The sequence below is a fragment of the Phyllobates terribilis genome, unplaced genomic scaffold (assembly GCF_046119375.1).
Source record: "Phyllobates terribilis strain yellow unplaced genomic scaffold, ASM4611937v1 Scaffold_1__5_contigs__length_1240528914, whole genome shotgun sequence".
NCBI classification, from domain to species: domain Eukaryota; kingdom Metazoa; phylum Chordata; class Amphibia; order Anura; family Dendrobatidae; genus Phyllobates; species Phyllobates terribilis.
In genome coordinates this window covers 539,122,582-539,140,329 of record NW_027362761.1, presented here as the reverse complement: position 1 = coordinate 539,140,329, position 17,748 = coordinate 539,122,582, and the positions used below count along the sequence as shown (strand labels likewise).

Below are 17,748 nucleotides of genomic sequence, written 5' to 3'. Positions count from 1 at the left end.
ACTGACAGATCTGACTGGACTGATCTGACAGGACTGACTGATCTGACAGACTCACTAACCCTAACTCTTACTTTCTTTCTTATTTATTTTTTTTTTACTTTCACAGTGGCAAGGCTGACAGCTCTTGTCACACTGTTTCTCCTCTGCTCTCTCACTGAGATCGGAGGAGAAACTGCATTTATCAAGCAGATCGCCCGGGAAAGTTTGTTGCTAAAACAAACTTCCCTGGTGATCTCTCTGATTGGCTGGTGTGACGCTGACATCATCGAGACCTGAGCCAATCAGGTCTCGATGATGTCAGAGGTCACAGCACCGGGATCCCCGCCGCTGACAGGTATGTGGGGGGTCCCGATCGCCGACCACCGGCTGTCCCTATCTTTTAAATGCCGCGATCGCTATGGATCGCGGCATCTAGAAGATAGGAACAGGTTAACATCATGGGGACCTGATCCAATCAGGTCCCCATGATGCCACATGTCAGAGCTATCGCTCTGAACCGGTACCGCAGCGCTAGCAGGACCCTGGGGGTCCTGAGCGCTGCGGGACCATCCACCGTTTTTAAACGTCGGCGCTGCACAGAGCCCAGGCAGCGCCGACGTTTATGTACAGTGGGCGGTCCTGAACCGGTTAATATAAAAGCCCTGCGCGCCAAACTGCAGACAGATTTGGCGCCAGACAAGAGAGTGGAGCAGACGTGCTCCATGGATGTCTCCAATGCCAGCGTAACAGGCCTCAGCGAGATGTCTACGCCACCAAGGTGCCGGCCACAGCCTGGCAAGACCCGGATTCTGCTCAGGAGGACTCAGAGTTCCGCCTGCACTGGTCAGAACCAGCATCCGCACCCTATGCTGGTCAAGCCTCCAAGACCCAAAGTAGCCTGTTAAGAGCCGAGGCCTAGTCCTATCCGCCCCAAGAAGAAGAGACTCCCGCCTGTTATGGTAAATATTTATACTTTGCTTTATTGTTCAGACAATTCATATATCTTTGATAATTTTGTATTTTAATATTAGCTTTATAAGTGTTATTCTTAAATAACAGGGTGTTGTCTCTGATACTGAGATACAGTAAATCCTTCCTTTGTTTTGAAAGTGGAGTACAACTAGATATAACGAGCCTCCTAAGGAATGCAGCAGAAGACATGATTTACGACCTTGTTTTTCCCAAACTTAAATATTCCTTTTTAGGTAAAGCCTGTAAAGACACTCCCATTTTTCCTTATCTCTTTGCTTGTAATAAAGATATGTGACCAGGCATCTGAGACTCAGATGAGCCTGAGACACAGACAGATTTGGTTGTGTTTCTCTTGTCTCCGGTCGATAGATCAAAACTGGCAAACGTGTGAAGCCTCTTGAGCTTCTCCTAAAACTTTGCATATAGGTTTCCACAACACGCCGATGGTCAAGCTATGAAGACCCGCGAGGAGACTGTGACAGGAGAGGCACGCCTGCAGTTGCGAAAGAACAGCGCAAGTTAGCAGAGCCATCACTTCCAGCTATAACCTACGGCACCGGGGACAGCTGGGACTAGGACAACAGCTTGGGAAGGGGCCAGTTGATGAGTGGGAGGCTCAACAAGCTTTGATAAACTACGTCAAAGAGAGACTTGTGGCCTAGCGGGAAAACCCGGTGACCCCCGCTAAGGCCAGACCTGTAGAGGAAACTTACGTGGAGACTCCCACGAATGGGCACACCACCACTGTAAAGAGAACATTAACATTATATAGTGAAAGACTTCATTTGATATTCCAAGCTTATTATTATACGTTTCATTGTTAATTTGCCTTGTTATTATCACTAACTGTTCAGTTATTTTAAATTACTGTAAAATTACTACTGTATTTAAATAGAATTATATCGATCACTGACTGTTCTTGCTTTGTGTTCTCTGCATTACATGGCTTGGGAGTGTGACCAAAATTTGACGGTTTGTCCCTCTATCGTTTCTGTAAAAGTTGTGGGGTTTGCATTACTTATTCTGGTGGGTCAGCACTAAGCTGAAGAAGAAGTTTTAAGGCTCAATTAGATAAATCAAATATTTGTATAATACTTAATTATTGTGAGTGATCTCATTAGGACTCCACCTCTATGTACTTTGTATCAGTACATGGGACATCCGCCAATGTTCACAAGAAGATGTTGTGGTTTGTGTGAATTGTGAGGTAGCCTTGGTGAAGATTGAGGTTTCAGCTTTATGATGGAGTAATCTCAAAAGCATTTCAAATAGAAAAGCCATTTTTTGTTATTCAAGGCAGGAAACTTACAAATTCCAGTGCAGTGTGGAAAATCACTATCGCATATTACTGTGTAGAGGACATATTGATACTCATGCTAGAGCAACTCCATTTTGTCTGCTTGCTTTAAAATCATGTTATTATCACTCCTTGCATAACATACTTCTTTCTTTCTCTTCCCATACAACGTTCCCACACTAACCTTTTCTCACAAGAACATTTTGTCAGACATCCTGCTCCTGTTATCTAACTAGTCTAGGCCAGGATTGACCTTGTAAATTTCCAGCGTGCTTCGAACTAACGATAATATGACCATATGGGTATTTCCGTAATAATTGTACTAACATTGGTTCAAGCCTGTAGTACGGCTGTAGATGATTGGACATTAATAGACTCAAAACAATATAAAATGCTAAGCAAAATAAACGGGATCAGAGATTCTTTGAATCCTCCCATACAGAACATTGCCTCCGTTTGGTTTTCTGTGGATTGCGCAATCAACATAATTTGACACTCACTTGGTCAACCGTGAAGGGTTATTGCCCTCCCTCAACAACTGCATCTAATATTTTATAGAATTCTGGGTCACAGCTTCTTCACATGTCATTGTTTGTCATGTGGGCACCTTTTTCATCAGAAACTCGGTCCAAGAAAAAAATCATTCATCTATACAGCACTATTCAATAACATGAAATAATTATCGGATAGCACACGTCCGATTTATACGCTCGTCTGCATGGTCCCTTAGGGACAGATTTATCATTCGCTGTTTTTTTTTAGCTATTCATGTTCTATTTTTCTATAAAATTGTTCAAAATGCCTTTTTTTTGCCCTTTTTTTTTTTTAGAGCAAAACAGCTGCATGTTCCTCTAAATTGTTGTATAACTTGTGCAAACAAATTTAGTTGTACATAAAATCACTTTGGTGGGGGGCCTGAATACATTGGTAGAAAAATGTTGCAACTTTTTAAAAAGTTGTAACTGAACTAGGTGCATGGGGGGAAAAAACACACACACACAATGGCGAACATTAAAAAAAACAAAAAAACAACAACAGATAAACACATAGAAAATAGACTTAGAAAAAAAGGCACAAAATGAAAAGAAGAATTTTGCAAAAATCAAAAACAGGCTAAAAACACCAAAAACCAGGCAAAAAAGAAGACACAAATAATAATTGGCTTCCTAATCTAAGTGAACCCTACGCAAGGCTATACAAGTGTTTTTTATATGCCGGTGCACCCTTTTCCTGCACCTTCATCAGGGCGCCTGCGATTGTTTTTGTGGAGCGGTTTCGCCGGCGGTTTTTCCGTTGTTCGCATCTTTTCCTCTATACTTTTAAAGAATGAGCATGTCCCTTGTTTTACCAACTTCAGGGTTTACGTGACATAAGTCATTTTGACATTTTGGTGCGTTATGTTTATTTTTTGGGCGCTTTTTCAGGTGGTTTCTGAGTGGAATCCGCCTGAAAAAGATGCCGTGTGCCCGTCACCTTACGCCTACAGGGTTTATGGCAAGCGATTCCCAGATTTTGCCCTGTCCCTGCCATTCTCTCCAGACTGCCCTGTGCTCCCTGCTCCTCCTCTCATCGCCTGGCGTCCTCTCTCCTCCTCCCTGTTACTAGTTTCTAATCATCCCTGACAACACACAATACACAGCGACACGGACTCACAATCTGTAACACAAACACCCGGCCACATACACAGGGGAGCAGATCCCCAGAGAGGACCCCGGGCATCATGGCAGCCATCTACCCCCCAAAAATCAGCCCAATGCTGATGACACCTGACCCCCATTATATCCCAGGGTAAGTGCAGCTCCAGAGCACAACCTCTTTACTCTCCATCCTCCTTATACCAAATATTGATAATTTCTGCCTGATGGAAACATTATTGATAAATACTAAACTAATACATTTCACCTGTCCTGAAACATTGTAACGAACCAGGAGAGGAGAGAGATGTGTGCTGATGTTTGTAGATGCCAGAGGATTTCCTGGATTGGATTCTATGGTAACAAACCCTCAGCTGTGAGCAGTTTTATTTCTGTACAATTTTTGTCTAAAACAAGAACGTCCTTATCCACTGACAGCAAGCAGAAATCTTGGAAATGGTGACATTGGAACTAAAAAAACATTAGAGGGTGCAGAACCTATCCTGCTGCGTTATGCGATGCCACGCTCACCACTGCTAGTCCGGAGGACGATTATCTCATCTGCTAATTTATGACACATACAGTTTATATCGGTTTCTATAATATGTGGCAGTCTATCAAAGTCTTTGCTATTCAAGGAATCTAAGCCTACATAATACTGCAAAAGTACAGGGGATGTCTACTTCAGTTTTCTTAGCAGTGTGATACCTGGGAGCTATGCCACAATGTACCCTAAGGTATACCAAGCGGAGAATGTCTAGCAGTGTATCTGATCCTTTGGGATACTCAGGGGAGAAAGTATCACAATGTATATTGATTCTTTAGGCTATACAGAAGAGGGTGTATCTCAATGTATCTGATTCTCTGGGATACTCAGGGAAGGGTGTATCACAATGTATCTGATTCTCTGGAATACTCACATTTAATACACTTTCCCCTGAGTATCCCAGAGAATCAGATACACTCTTCCCTTAGTATCCAAAGGATCGGATACAGTGTAATACACTTTCCCCCATCTGATCCTTTGGATACTCAGGGGAGAGTGTATCACAATGTATCGGATTCTTTAGGATACTCAGGGGAGAGTGTACCACAATGTATCTGATCCTTTTGATACTCAGGGGAGAGTGTATCACAATGTATCTGATTCTTTGGTATACTCAGGGGAGAGTGTATCACAATGTATCTGATTCTCTGGGATACTCAGGGGAGAGTGTATCACAATGTATCTGATTCTTTAGGATACTCAGGGGAGAGTGTATCACAATGTATCTGATCCTTTTGATACTCAGGGGAGAGTGTATCACAATGTATCTGATTCTTTGGTATACTCAGGGGAGAGTGTATCATAATGTATCTGATTCTCTGGGATACTCAGGGGAGAGTGTATCACAATGTATCAGATTCTTTGGGATACTCAGGGGAGAGTGTATCACAATGTATCTGATTCTCTGGGATACTCAGGGGAGAGTGTATCACAATGTATCAGATTCTTTAGGATACTCAGGGGAGAGTGTATCACAATGTATCTGATCCTTTTGATACTCAGGGGAGAGTGTATCACAATGTATCTGATTCTTTGGTATACTCAGGGGAGAGTGTATCACAATGTATCAGATTCTCTGGGATACTCAGGGGAGAGTGTATCACAATGTATCAGATTCTCTGGGATACTCAGGGGAGAGTGTATCACAATGTATCTGATTCTCTGGGATACTCAGGGGAGAGTGTATCATAATGTATCTGATTCTTTGGGATACTCAGGGGAGAGTGTATCACAATGTATCTGATTCTTTGGGCTACTCAGGGGAGAGTGTATCATAATGTATCTGATTCTCTGGGATACTCAGGGGAGAGTGTATCACAATGTATCTGATTCTCTGGGATACTCAGGGGAGAGTGTACCACAGTGTATCTGATCCTTTTGATACTCAGGGAAGAGTGTATCACAATGTATCTGATTCTTTAGGATACTCAGGGGAGAGTGTACCACAGTGTATCTGATCCTTTTGATACTCAGGGGAGAGTGTATCACAATGTATCTGATTCTTTGGTATACTCAGGGGAGAGTGTATCACAATGTATCTGATTCTCTGGGATACTCAGGGGAGAGTGTATCACAATGTATCTGATTCTCTGGGATACTCAGGGGAGAGTGTATCACAATGTATCAGATTCTCTGGGATACTCAGGGGAGAGTGTATCACAATGTATCTGATTCTCTGGGATACTCAGGGGAGAGTGTATCACAATGTATCAGATTCTCTGGGATACTCAGGGGAGAGTGTATCACAATGTATCTGATTCTTTGGTATACTCAGGGGAGAGTGTATCATAATGTATCTGATTCTTTGGGATACTCAGGGGAGAGTGTATCACAATGTATCTGATTCTTTGGTATACTCAGGGGAGAGTGTATCATAATGTATCTGATTCTTTGGGATACTCAGGGGAGAGTGTATCACAATGTATCTGATTCTTTGGGATACTCAGGGGAGAGTGTACCACAGTGTATCTGATCCTTTTGATACTCAGGGAAGAGTGTATCACAATGTATCTGATTCTTTAGGATACTCAGGGGAGAGTGTACCACAGTGTATCTGATCCTTTTGATACTCAGGGGAGAGTGTATCACAATGTATCTGATTCTTTGGTATACTCAGGGGAGAGTGTATCACAATGTATCTGATTCTCTGGGATACTCAGGGGAGAGTGTATCACAATGTATCTGATTCTCTGGGATACTCAAGGGAGAGTGTATCACAATGTATCTGATTCTCTGGGATACTCAGGGGAGAGTGTATCACAATGTATCTGATTCTTTGGGATACTCAGGGGAGAGTGTATCACAATGTATCTGATTCTCTGGGATACTCAGGGGAGAGTGTATCACAATGTATCTGATTCTTTGGGATACTCAGGGGAGAGTGTATCACAGTGTATCTGATCCTTTTGATACTCAGGGGAGAGTGTATCACAATGTATCTGATTCTTTGGGATACTCAGGGGAGAGTGTATCACAATGTATCTGATTCTTTGGGATACTCAGGGGAGAGTGTATCACAATGTATCTGATTCTCTGGGATACTCAGGGGAGAGTGTATCACAATGTATCTGATTCTCTGGGATACTCAGGGGAGAGTGTATCACAATGTATCTGATTCTCTGGGATACTCAGGGGAGAGTGTATCACAATGTATCTGATTCTCTGGGATACTCAAGGGAGAGTGTATCACAATGTATCTGATTCTCTGGGATACTCAGGGGAGAGTGTATCACAATGTATCTGATTCTTTGGGATACTCAGGGGAGAGTGTATCACAATGTATCTGATTCTCTGGGATACTCAGGGGAGAGTGTATCACAATGTATCTGATTCTTTGGGATACTCAGGGGAGAGTGTATCACAGTGTATCTGATCCTTTTGATACTCAGGGGAGAGTGTATCACAATGTATCTGATTCTTTGGGATACTCAGGGGAGAGTGTATCACAATGTATCTGATTCTTTGGGATACTCAGGGGAGAGTGTATCACAATGTATCTGATTCTCTGGGATACTCAGGGGAGAGTGTATCACAATGTATCTGATTCTCTGGGATACTCAGGGGAGAGCGTATCACAATGTATCGGATTCTTTGGGATACTCAGGGGGGAGTGTACCACAATGTATCTGATTCTTTGGGATACCACTAGGGGGAGCTCACTGTATATAGATTTATACAGCCCCCATTAAAGGGTTTGTCCAGGACCATTATGTTTTTTTTACTATGGGGCTAAAACTAACAGGCTCTCTGCCTGTTCAACTCGGTGCCGGCTCAGAGCGGTCATCAAGCAATTCAGCTGCTTCAGGTCGACAGGGCAGATCTTTCTCTTCCGCACTGCTCTTTTGACTGTTGATCCGCTCTGCTTACCGCATTTGGGCAGCGTTGAACCAGCTGTCAATCAGTATGACGCTGGCAGCAATGACCCATCAACAGAACAGAGCGGAAAAGAAGTTGCTGCTCTGTCGACATGACGTCAGAGGAAGCCGCTGAATCACCGGCAGGAGCAGCCCATGACCGTTCTTTGCTGGCAGAAATCTGCACCAGGCACAACAAGAAGATAGAAACCAACTACCTGCCTGTTAGTACTTATGTCCATAGTAAAGAAAAAAAAAATAGTCTTGGATAAACCCCTTTAAGTTCAATATTTGTTATATAAATCCATATGTAAAGCGCTCCCTCTAGTGGTGGCTGCAGGGAGACAGAAGTTTAAAAGTTTTGTCAAGTCAGAAAAAAAGATCTCTCCTATATAAAATGAAATGACTCCGCACATAATTGTGAACCAAAAAATAAAATGATAGATGTAAACTTTACTAAAGTACATTTATCAGTGGTCTCAATAAGTTTGGGTCAGTTCTGCATTTGGCTGCTGTATCTAAGTGGGATACAGTCTATTAAACAAGTGTATCTAAGTCTATAATGTATCTGCTGAGTTCTCGTATCTAAACCAGATATGATCCACTTTCAGAGAGTCACCCAGCTACACATTTTACAGTAATTGATCTTTTCCTGCCCGGGTCACCGATGTCAGATAATGATATAGGGCCGCACACGGTAATTGATCTCCTTGTTACAGTATCAGCGCTGGATACACTGACAATGGACTCCTGTGTATACACATCTCCATGACAGTCCTTGGATACCACATGGCCTGGGACACCAGTGACAATGCAGTAGCACTATAAACCCCCTAGTGGCCAAAGTCATTACTACCTGCAAAACAATGCAATTTAACCCATTTGTGACCACTCTAGCTGCTAACAGAACTGAAAATAAATTGTCCAGAAAAAGCGCCCATTTTCCATTGACATGTATTGAAAAGAGAATACATTGGGGTATATTTATTTAACCAAATGCACCAGATATATGGTATACACCATGCACCATTTCAATAGATTTGGCATAAATTAAAATTCTCATTTTCTCCTTGTAAAATGTCTTTTTTTTGGTCACAACGAGAAATGTCACCTATTGTATGACAGATACAGCGTGACACTGTACAGAGGCGATCTTACAGTTTCATACCCCTGCGGAGGGTGATGTCAAGTAACATAAAGTGCTCAGCAATAAAAAAAACATTTTTGTATCAGGCACTAAATTTTCAAGTATTGGGAAAAATATGGACAGATTATTTAGGGTCCAATTGGAGGGATATCGTAAAGGTATTGAGTACAAATATATTAGTTTAATCTGCAAAAATGCTTTGTTACTTTGTAAATGCGTTACTTATATTTTACATTCTGAGTTACATCTACGGATATGTTCACACACTCCGTTTTAGCTGCATTTTTCCATGCATTATTACCACAGAAAATGCAAAGTTTCACTGTAATCAGCAAAGTGAATGAGATTTCTGAAGTCTCCTGCACATTTTGCTTATGTTTTCCTTGCAGATTTGAAGCAGTTTCAGATCTGCAGCACGTCCATTCTTTCAGCGTTTTTCACCCCTTCAAATGAATGGGAAAAATCACATAAAAAATGCAGCAAAAACACTCAAATTTTAAGCAGCATTTTTCCTGTCAACGCTCCAGTATTTGCAGCAGATTTTCTCACGATTCTGCTGGTGCAGTCATTGTGTACATATATTACATTACTGATCCTGAGTTACATCCTATCCTGTATTATACTCCAGAGCTGCACTCACTATTCTGCTGGTGCAATCACTGTATACATACATTACATTACTGATCCTATATTGATCCTGAGTTACATCCTGTATTATACTCCAGAGCTGCACTCACTATTCTGCTGGTGCAGTCACTGGGTACATACGTTACATTACTTATCCTGTACTGATCCTGAGTTACATCCTGTATTATACTCCAGAGCTGCACTCACTATTCTGCTTGTGCAGTCACTGTGTACATACATTACATTACTGATCCTGTACTGATCCTGAGTTACGTCCTGTATTATACCCCAGAGCTGCACTCACTATTCTGCTGGTGCAGTCACTGTGTACATACATTACATTGCTTATCCTGTACTGATCCTGAGTTACATCCTGTATTATACTCCAGAGCTGCACTCACTATTCTGCTTGTGCAGTCACTGTGTACATACATTACATTACTGATCCTGTACTGATCCTGAGTTACATCCTGTATTATACTCCAGAGCTGCACTCACTATTCTGCTGGTGCAGTCACTGTGTACATACATTACATTACTGATCCTGTACTGATCCTGAGTTACATCCTGTATTATACCCCAGAGCTGCACTCACTATTCTGCTGGTGCAGTCACTGTGTACATACATTACATTACTTATCCTGTACTGATCCTGAGTTACATCCTGTATTATACTCCAGAGCTGCACTCACTATTCTGCTTGTGCAGTCACTGTGAACATACATTACATTACTGATCCTGTACTGATCCTGAGTTACATCCTGTATTATACTCCAGAGCTGCACTCACTATTCTGCTGGTGCAGTCACTGTGTACATACATTACATTACTGATCCTGTACTGATCCTGAGTTACATCCTGTATTATACTCCAGAGCTGCACTCACTATTCTGCTGGTGCAGTCACTGTGTACATACATTACATTACTGATCCTGTACTGATCCTGAGTTACATCCTGTATTATACCCCAGAGCTGCACTCACTATTCTGCTGGTGCAGTCACTGTGTACATACATTACATTACTGATCCTGAGTTACATCCTGTATTATACTCCAGAGCTGCACTCACTATTCTGCTTGTGCAGTCACTGTGTACATACATTACATTACTGATCCTGTACTGATCCTGAGTTACATCCTGTATTATACCCCAGAGCTGCACTCACTATTCTGCTGGTGGAGTCACTGTGTACATACATTACATTACTGATCCTGTACTGATCCTGAGTTACATCCTGTATTATACCCCAGAGCTGCACTCACTATTCTGCTGGTGCAGTCACTGTGTACATACATTACATTACTGATCCTGTACTGATCCTGAGTTACATCCTGTATTATACCCCAGAGCTGCACTCACTATTCTGCTGGTGCAGTCACTGTGTACATACATTACATTACTGATCCTGTACTGATCCTGAGTTACATCCTGTATTATACCCCAGAGCTGCACTCACTATTCTGCTGGTGCAGTCACTGTGTACATACATTACATTACTGATCCTGTACTGATCCTGAGTTACATCCTGTATTATACTCCAGAGCTGCACTCACTATTCTGCTGGTGCAGTCACTGTGTACATACATTACATTACTGATCCTGAGTTACATCCTGTATTATACTCCAGAGCTGCACTCACTATCTGCTTGTGCAGTCACTGTGTACATACATTACATTACTGATCCTGTACTGATCCTGAGTTACATCCTGTATTATACCCCAGAGCTGCACTCACTATTCTGCTGGTGCAGTCACTGTGTACATACATTACATTACTGATCCTGTACTGATCCTGAGTTACATCCTGTATTATACCCCAGAGCTGCACTCACTATTCTGCTGGTGCAGTCACTGTGTACATACATTACATTACTGATCCTGTACTGATCCTGAGTTACATCCTGTATTATACCCCAGAGCTGCACTCACTATTCTGCTGGTGGAGTCACTGTGTACATACATTACATTACTGATCCTGTACTGATCCTGAGTTACATCCTGTATTATACTCCAGAGCTGCACTCACTATTCTGCTGGTGCAGTCACTGTGTACATACATTACATTACTGATCCTGTACTGATCCTGAGTTACATCCTGTATTATACCCCAGAGCTGCACTCACTATTCTGCTGGTGCAGTCACTGTGTACATACATTGCATTACTGATCCTGAGTTACATCCTGTATTATACTCCAGAGCTGCACTCACTATTCTGCTGGTGCAGTCACTGTGTACATACATTACATTACTGATCCTGTACTGATCCTGAGTTACATCCTGTATTATACCCCAGAGCTGCACTCACTATTCTGCTGGTGGAGTCACTGTGTACATACATTACATTACTGATCCTGTACTGATCCTGAGTTACATCCTGTATTATACCCCAGAGCTGCACTCACTATTCTGCTGGTGCAGTCACGGTGTACATACATTACATTACTGATCCTGAGTTACATCATGTATTATACCCCAGAGCTGCACTCACTATTCTGCTGCTGCAGTCACTGTGTACATACATTACATTACTGATCCTGTACTGATCCTGAGTTACATCCTGTATTATACTCCAGAGCTGCACTCACTATTCTGCTGGTGCAGTCACTGTGTACATACATTACTGATCCTGTACTGATCCTGAGTTACACCCTGTATTATACTTCAGAGCTGCACTCACTATTCTGCTGGTGCAGTCACTGTGTACATACACTACATTACTTATCCTGTACTGATCCTGAGTTACCTCCTGTATTATACTTCAGAGCTGCACTCACTATTCTGCTGGTGCAGTCACTGTGTACGTACATTACATTACTTATCCTGTACTGATCCTGAGTTACCTCCTGTATTATACTTCAGAGCTGCACTCACTATTCTGCTGGTGGAGTCACTGTGTACATACATTACATTACTGATCCTGTACTGATCCTGAGTTACATCCTGTATTATACTCCAGAGCTGCACTCACTATTCTGCTGGTGCAGTCACTGTGTACAATCATTACATTACTTATCTTGTACTGATCGTGAGTTACCTCCTGTATTCTACTCCAGAGCTGCACTCACTATTCTGCTGGTACAGTCACTATATACATACATTACGTTACTTATCCTGTACTGATCCTGAGTTACATCCTGTATTATACCCCAGAGCTTCACTCACTATTCTGCTGGTGCAGTCACTGTGTACATACATTACATTACTGATCCTGTACTGATCCTGAGTTACATCCTGTATTATACTCCAGAGCTGCACTCACTATTCTGTTGGTGGAGTCACTGTGTACATACATTACTTATCCTGTACTGATAATGAGTTACATCCTGTATTATACCCCGGAGCTTCACTCACTATTCTGCTGGTGCAGTCACTGTGTACATACATTACATTACTTATCCTGTACTGATCCTGAGTTACATCCTGTATTATACTCCAGAGCTGCACTCATTATTCTGCTGGTACAGTCACTGTGTAAATACATTGCATTACTGATCCTGAGCTACATCCTGTATTATACCCCAGAGCTGCACTCACTATTCTGCTGGTGGAGTCACTGTGTACATACATTACATTACTGATCCTGTACTGATCCTGAGTTACATCCTGTATTATACTCCAGAGCTGCACTCACTATTCTGCTGGTCCAGTCACTGTGTACATACATTACATTACTGATTCTGTACTGACCCTGAGTTACATCCTGTATTATACTCCAGAGCTGCACTCACTATTCTCCTGGTAGAGTCACTGTGTACATACACTACATTACTTATCCAGTACTGATCCTGAGTTACATCCTGTATTATACTCCAGAGCTGCACTCACTATTCTGCTGGTGGAGTCACTGTGTACATACATTACATTACTGATGCTGTACTGATCCTGAGTTACATCCTGTATTGTACTCCAGAGCTGCACTCACTATTTTGCTGGTGCAGTCACTGTGTACATACATTACATTACTGATCCTGTACTGATCCCGAGTTACATCCTGTATTATACTCCACAGCTGCACTCACTATTCTGCTGGTGGAGTCACTGTGTACATACATTACTTATCCTGTACTGATCCTGAGTTACATCCTGTATTATACTCCAGAGCTGCACTCACTATTCTGCTGGTGCAGTCATTGTGTACATACATTACTTATCCTGTACTGATCCTGAGTTGCCTCCTGTATTATACTCCAGAGCTGCACTCACTATTCTGCTGGTGCAGTCATTGTGTACATACATTACTTATCCTGTACTGATCCTGAGTTGCATCCTGTATTATACTCCAGAGCTGCACTCACTATTCTACTGGTGCAGTCACTGTGTACAAACATTACATTACTTATCCTGTACTGATCCTGAGTTACTTCCTGTATTATACTCCAGAGCTGCACTCACTATTCTGCTGGTGGAGTCACTGTGTACATACATTACATTACTTATCCTGTACTGATCCCGAGTTACATCCTGTATTATACCCCAGAGCTGCACTCACTATTCTGCTGGTGCAGTCATTGTGTACATACATTACTTATCCTGTACTGCTCCTGAGTTACATCCTGTATTATACTCCAGAGCTGCACTCACTATTCTACTGGTGCAGTCACTGTGTACATATATTACATTACTTATCCTATACTGATCCTGAGTTACCTCCTGTATTATACTCCAGAGCTGCACTCACTATTCTACTGGTGGAGTCACTGTGTACATACATTACATTACTTATCCTGTACTGATCCTGAGTCACATCCTGTATTATACTCCAGAGCTGCACTCACTATTCTGCCGGTGCAGTCACTGTGTACATACATTACATTACTGATCCTGAGTTACCTCCTGTATTATACCCCAGAGCTGCACTCACTATTCTGCTGGTGCAGTCACTGTGTACATACATTACTTAACCTGTACTGATCCTGAGTTACATCCTGCATTACACTCCAGAGCTGCACTCACTATTCTGCCGGTGCAGTCACTGTGTACATACATTACATTACTGATCCTGAGTTACCTCCTGTATTATACCCCAGAGCTGCACTCACTATTCTGCTGGTGCAGACACTGTGTACATACATTACTTATCCTGTACTGATCCTGAGTTACATCCTGTATTATACTCCAGAGCTGCACTCACCATTCTGCTGTTGGAGTCACTGTTACATCAAATTTTCACACATGTCCTAAAAGTAACTAAAGAGAACAAAATCAAACAAATGAAATATTAGTCTTTGTAACTTTCATTGTTTTATGAAAGAAAATTATCCAATATCATGTGTCTGTAAATAGCAAAAGTATGTGAACCGCTAGTTAATGTGAATGTAAATTTAGTGTCTGGTGTTTTCAATTAATGGGATGTCAGTCAGGTGTGAGTGGGTGACCTGTTTTATTTGCAAGGTTCTATCAATATCTGATCTTCACACCACACGTTTGAGGAAGTACATCATAGCACAAAGAAAGGAGATTTCCGACGACCTTGAGGATATTAGAGGAAGGGCTGCTGATGCTCATAAGGCTGAAAAAGGTTACAAGACCATCTCTAAAGAGTTTGGAGTCTTATCTATAGGACAATCTATAGTCAGACAAAAATGTAAGACCTTCCCAGGAGTGGTTGACCTACAAAGATCACTTTAAAAACAAGTATAATAGTCAGTGAGATCACAAAGGAACCTAAGATAACATCTAAGCAACTAAAGGACTCTCTCACATTAGCTAATGTTAATGTTCATGAATGTACCATCAGGAGGACACTGAGCAGCACAGGTGTGCATGGCAGGATTGCAAGAAGGAAGCCACTGCTCTCCAAAAAGAACATGGCTGCATTGCTGCCCATCTGCACTTTCCTAAAGATTAGATGGACTAGACACAAGGCCATTAGGACAATGTTTTGTGGATGAATGGGACCAAAATAAAAGCATCAGAGCTTGTTTTTTGCCCTAAAGTTTGTATCATCACCATTTTGAAGTCCATACGACTTTTCAATTCCTTTACATTCTTTATATCTTTGTTTTGGAGGCTGAAGTGACCATAAGATAACGATTCTGCCATTTCATTTTTTTTGCTTTATCTTGCAATATACGGAATAAATATTGTATTTAAATGGTTTGGACAGTTATGCATGTGGTGATAGCAAATATGATAGCTAAAAATAATAAATAAATATATATATTTATTTATTTTTTAAGGTTTCAATACGGTCCATGAAAAGGCTGTGATATGAACTTTTATATAATTTTTTTTTTTACAAATATTTTTCCTTCTCTTTTTGCATTTTTTTCATTGTTTTCCTTAGGGGACTTGAACCTGCGCTCACTCGATCTCCTATGAAGCCCGGCCACAGACTGGGCATCATGAGTATACAAACATGGCAGACACAAGAGTCTTCAGTAGATCTTACACCCCCCCCCCCCAGCTGCTATAATCATGTTGAGGGTGATGGGGGTGTCGATGGGCATCTAAAGGGACACCTTCCCCGTTATTTAAACTTCTTAATTGTTGCTGTCACGATTTACAGCAGCATCGAAGAGATTAAGCTGCTGCGAATGTAGCTGGCTCCATATAACTCATCCAGCACCCATGGTATATGGTGCAGGCTCATCTCCTGAGCCCGCTCCATCCAGGCAGTGTGTACATGTATAGCGGATGTTGTAAATGGAAGCCCGGGCAGAGTGGGGCCACCAGGCCCTGCGGTCTCTGGCACTTGCCCAAGTTCATCCGTTGCTGGCGCCGGTCCTGCATAATTATATCGCATCATGCTTTTTTCAGGCAAGTTCATGGTGCAGGTGAAGGTAAAGAAGATGACAAGCAAAAGAGAAACCCTATCCCTTCCTGTAATGCAATGTCTCCCTATGTGTTTATTGCAGATATGGTGGCTTCTGTCCTCAGTACAAATATAACCTGGGTAAGACCTATGGCAAGCTGACCGGCCAACTGTTGACTAGTCCTGACGTCCGCCATTCAGGGCAGCTGGTGCTCCAGTCCTGTCCATTCCCTCCTCCTCGTAATGATCGCAACTTGGACATATCAAAGAGAAGGAAACCATGTCTGGGAGACCAAAAACTCACCTGGAGTATGATCCCAGGCTACACCGGTAATGTGGCCCTCACCATTTTACAGTTTTGTATTTATGAACTAATTCATGTCTTCTTTCACATGTTCCTTTGGCCACCATCAGACACTCCTGCGTAATACTTTATACTAGTCTTGTATCAACAACGTCCATGGAGACCTGATATCGTGCAGGGACTGGAAGAAGGAATAGTTCAGAAACATCACCCTGGTGATGAGAACCATACTGTGCCCAAATATTACTGTAATGCTATAATCCTCATGTCCACCCAAATGCTCTATCCTCACACAACCGTGCCATACAGCCGTATCAGCACAGCCATGCTGGGCTCCATATCACACAACAGTTGTCTTCTTTCGGGTGGAAATATCGAAATATAACCCCAATATTTAGTAGGATCAAACAAATATTTGCTCTCCTCAATCTTTTTATCATCTCAGGCTTCATCCCCAGATCTCAGAAATTCTTTGCCAAGACGTATGCTGAGACCACTCGGGATGCTCTGATTGACTTTCACAAGGAGCAAGACCAACAGCAGAGTCATCTGAAGGAGCAGATACTGGTGAGCAAACTTCAGAGTGGTCAACAGCCACCTCGGACTGAGCAGGAGAAGCAGGTGAGATGAGGTTATGGATGGCTTCAAGTAAATTTCTGCTATGGGAAAACTTATTTAAGGAGTATCTAAAAGCAGGGTTGCACAACTTTCAGCCTGGGGATATTGTTCAGTGTGACCCCTGACCATCAGGGCATGGACATCTTTATGGTGGTTCCCAAAGACACTGCTGTCAATAAGTAGATACATCAGTAGATGGCAGCTTCATTCTTCCTTCCCTTCTTGTCTGATTCTCTTGTACTAGACTTAAAGGGGTTGTCCGGTGAATCCATAGGATAGGTGATAACTTGCCGATCTTGGTGGAGGTCCGACCGCTGGGACCTGCACTGCTCAGCAGAATGGGCTGCTCCAATCTTTCTCTATAGGGCTGCCAGAAAAAAATGAACGTTGTGCTCAGCAGCTCCATAGGGGATGAATAGAGCGCAGGTCGAGCATGGGCTTCATTCTAAATGGGGGAAAACATGCCCAGAAGTCGGACCTCCACCAGTCAATAAGTTATCACCTATCCTGTAAA

At 42.3% G+C, this 17,748-nt stretch overlaps 1 protein-coding gene across 1 annotated transcript in view; it reads left to right on the top strand.

The window, feature by feature from the left end:
- Nucleotides 1-3,843: 3,843 nt before the first annotated feature.
- The window catches only part of CIMIP2B (ciliary microtubule inner protein 2B), a 31,683-nt gene continuing 17,778 nt past the window's right edge, over nt 3,844-17,748 (top strand). Inside the window, exons 1-3 of the mRNA XM_073655075.1 lie at nt 3,844-4,036; nt 16,416-16,642; nt 17,062-17,237. Coding sequence (XP_073511176.1) covers nt 3,969-4,036; nt 16,416-16,642; nt 17,062-17,237 — 471 coding nt within the window. The 5' untranslated portion in view covers nt 3,844-3,968. The remainder of the gene's footprint in view (nt 4,037-16,415; nt 16,643-17,061; nt 17,238-17,748) is intronic.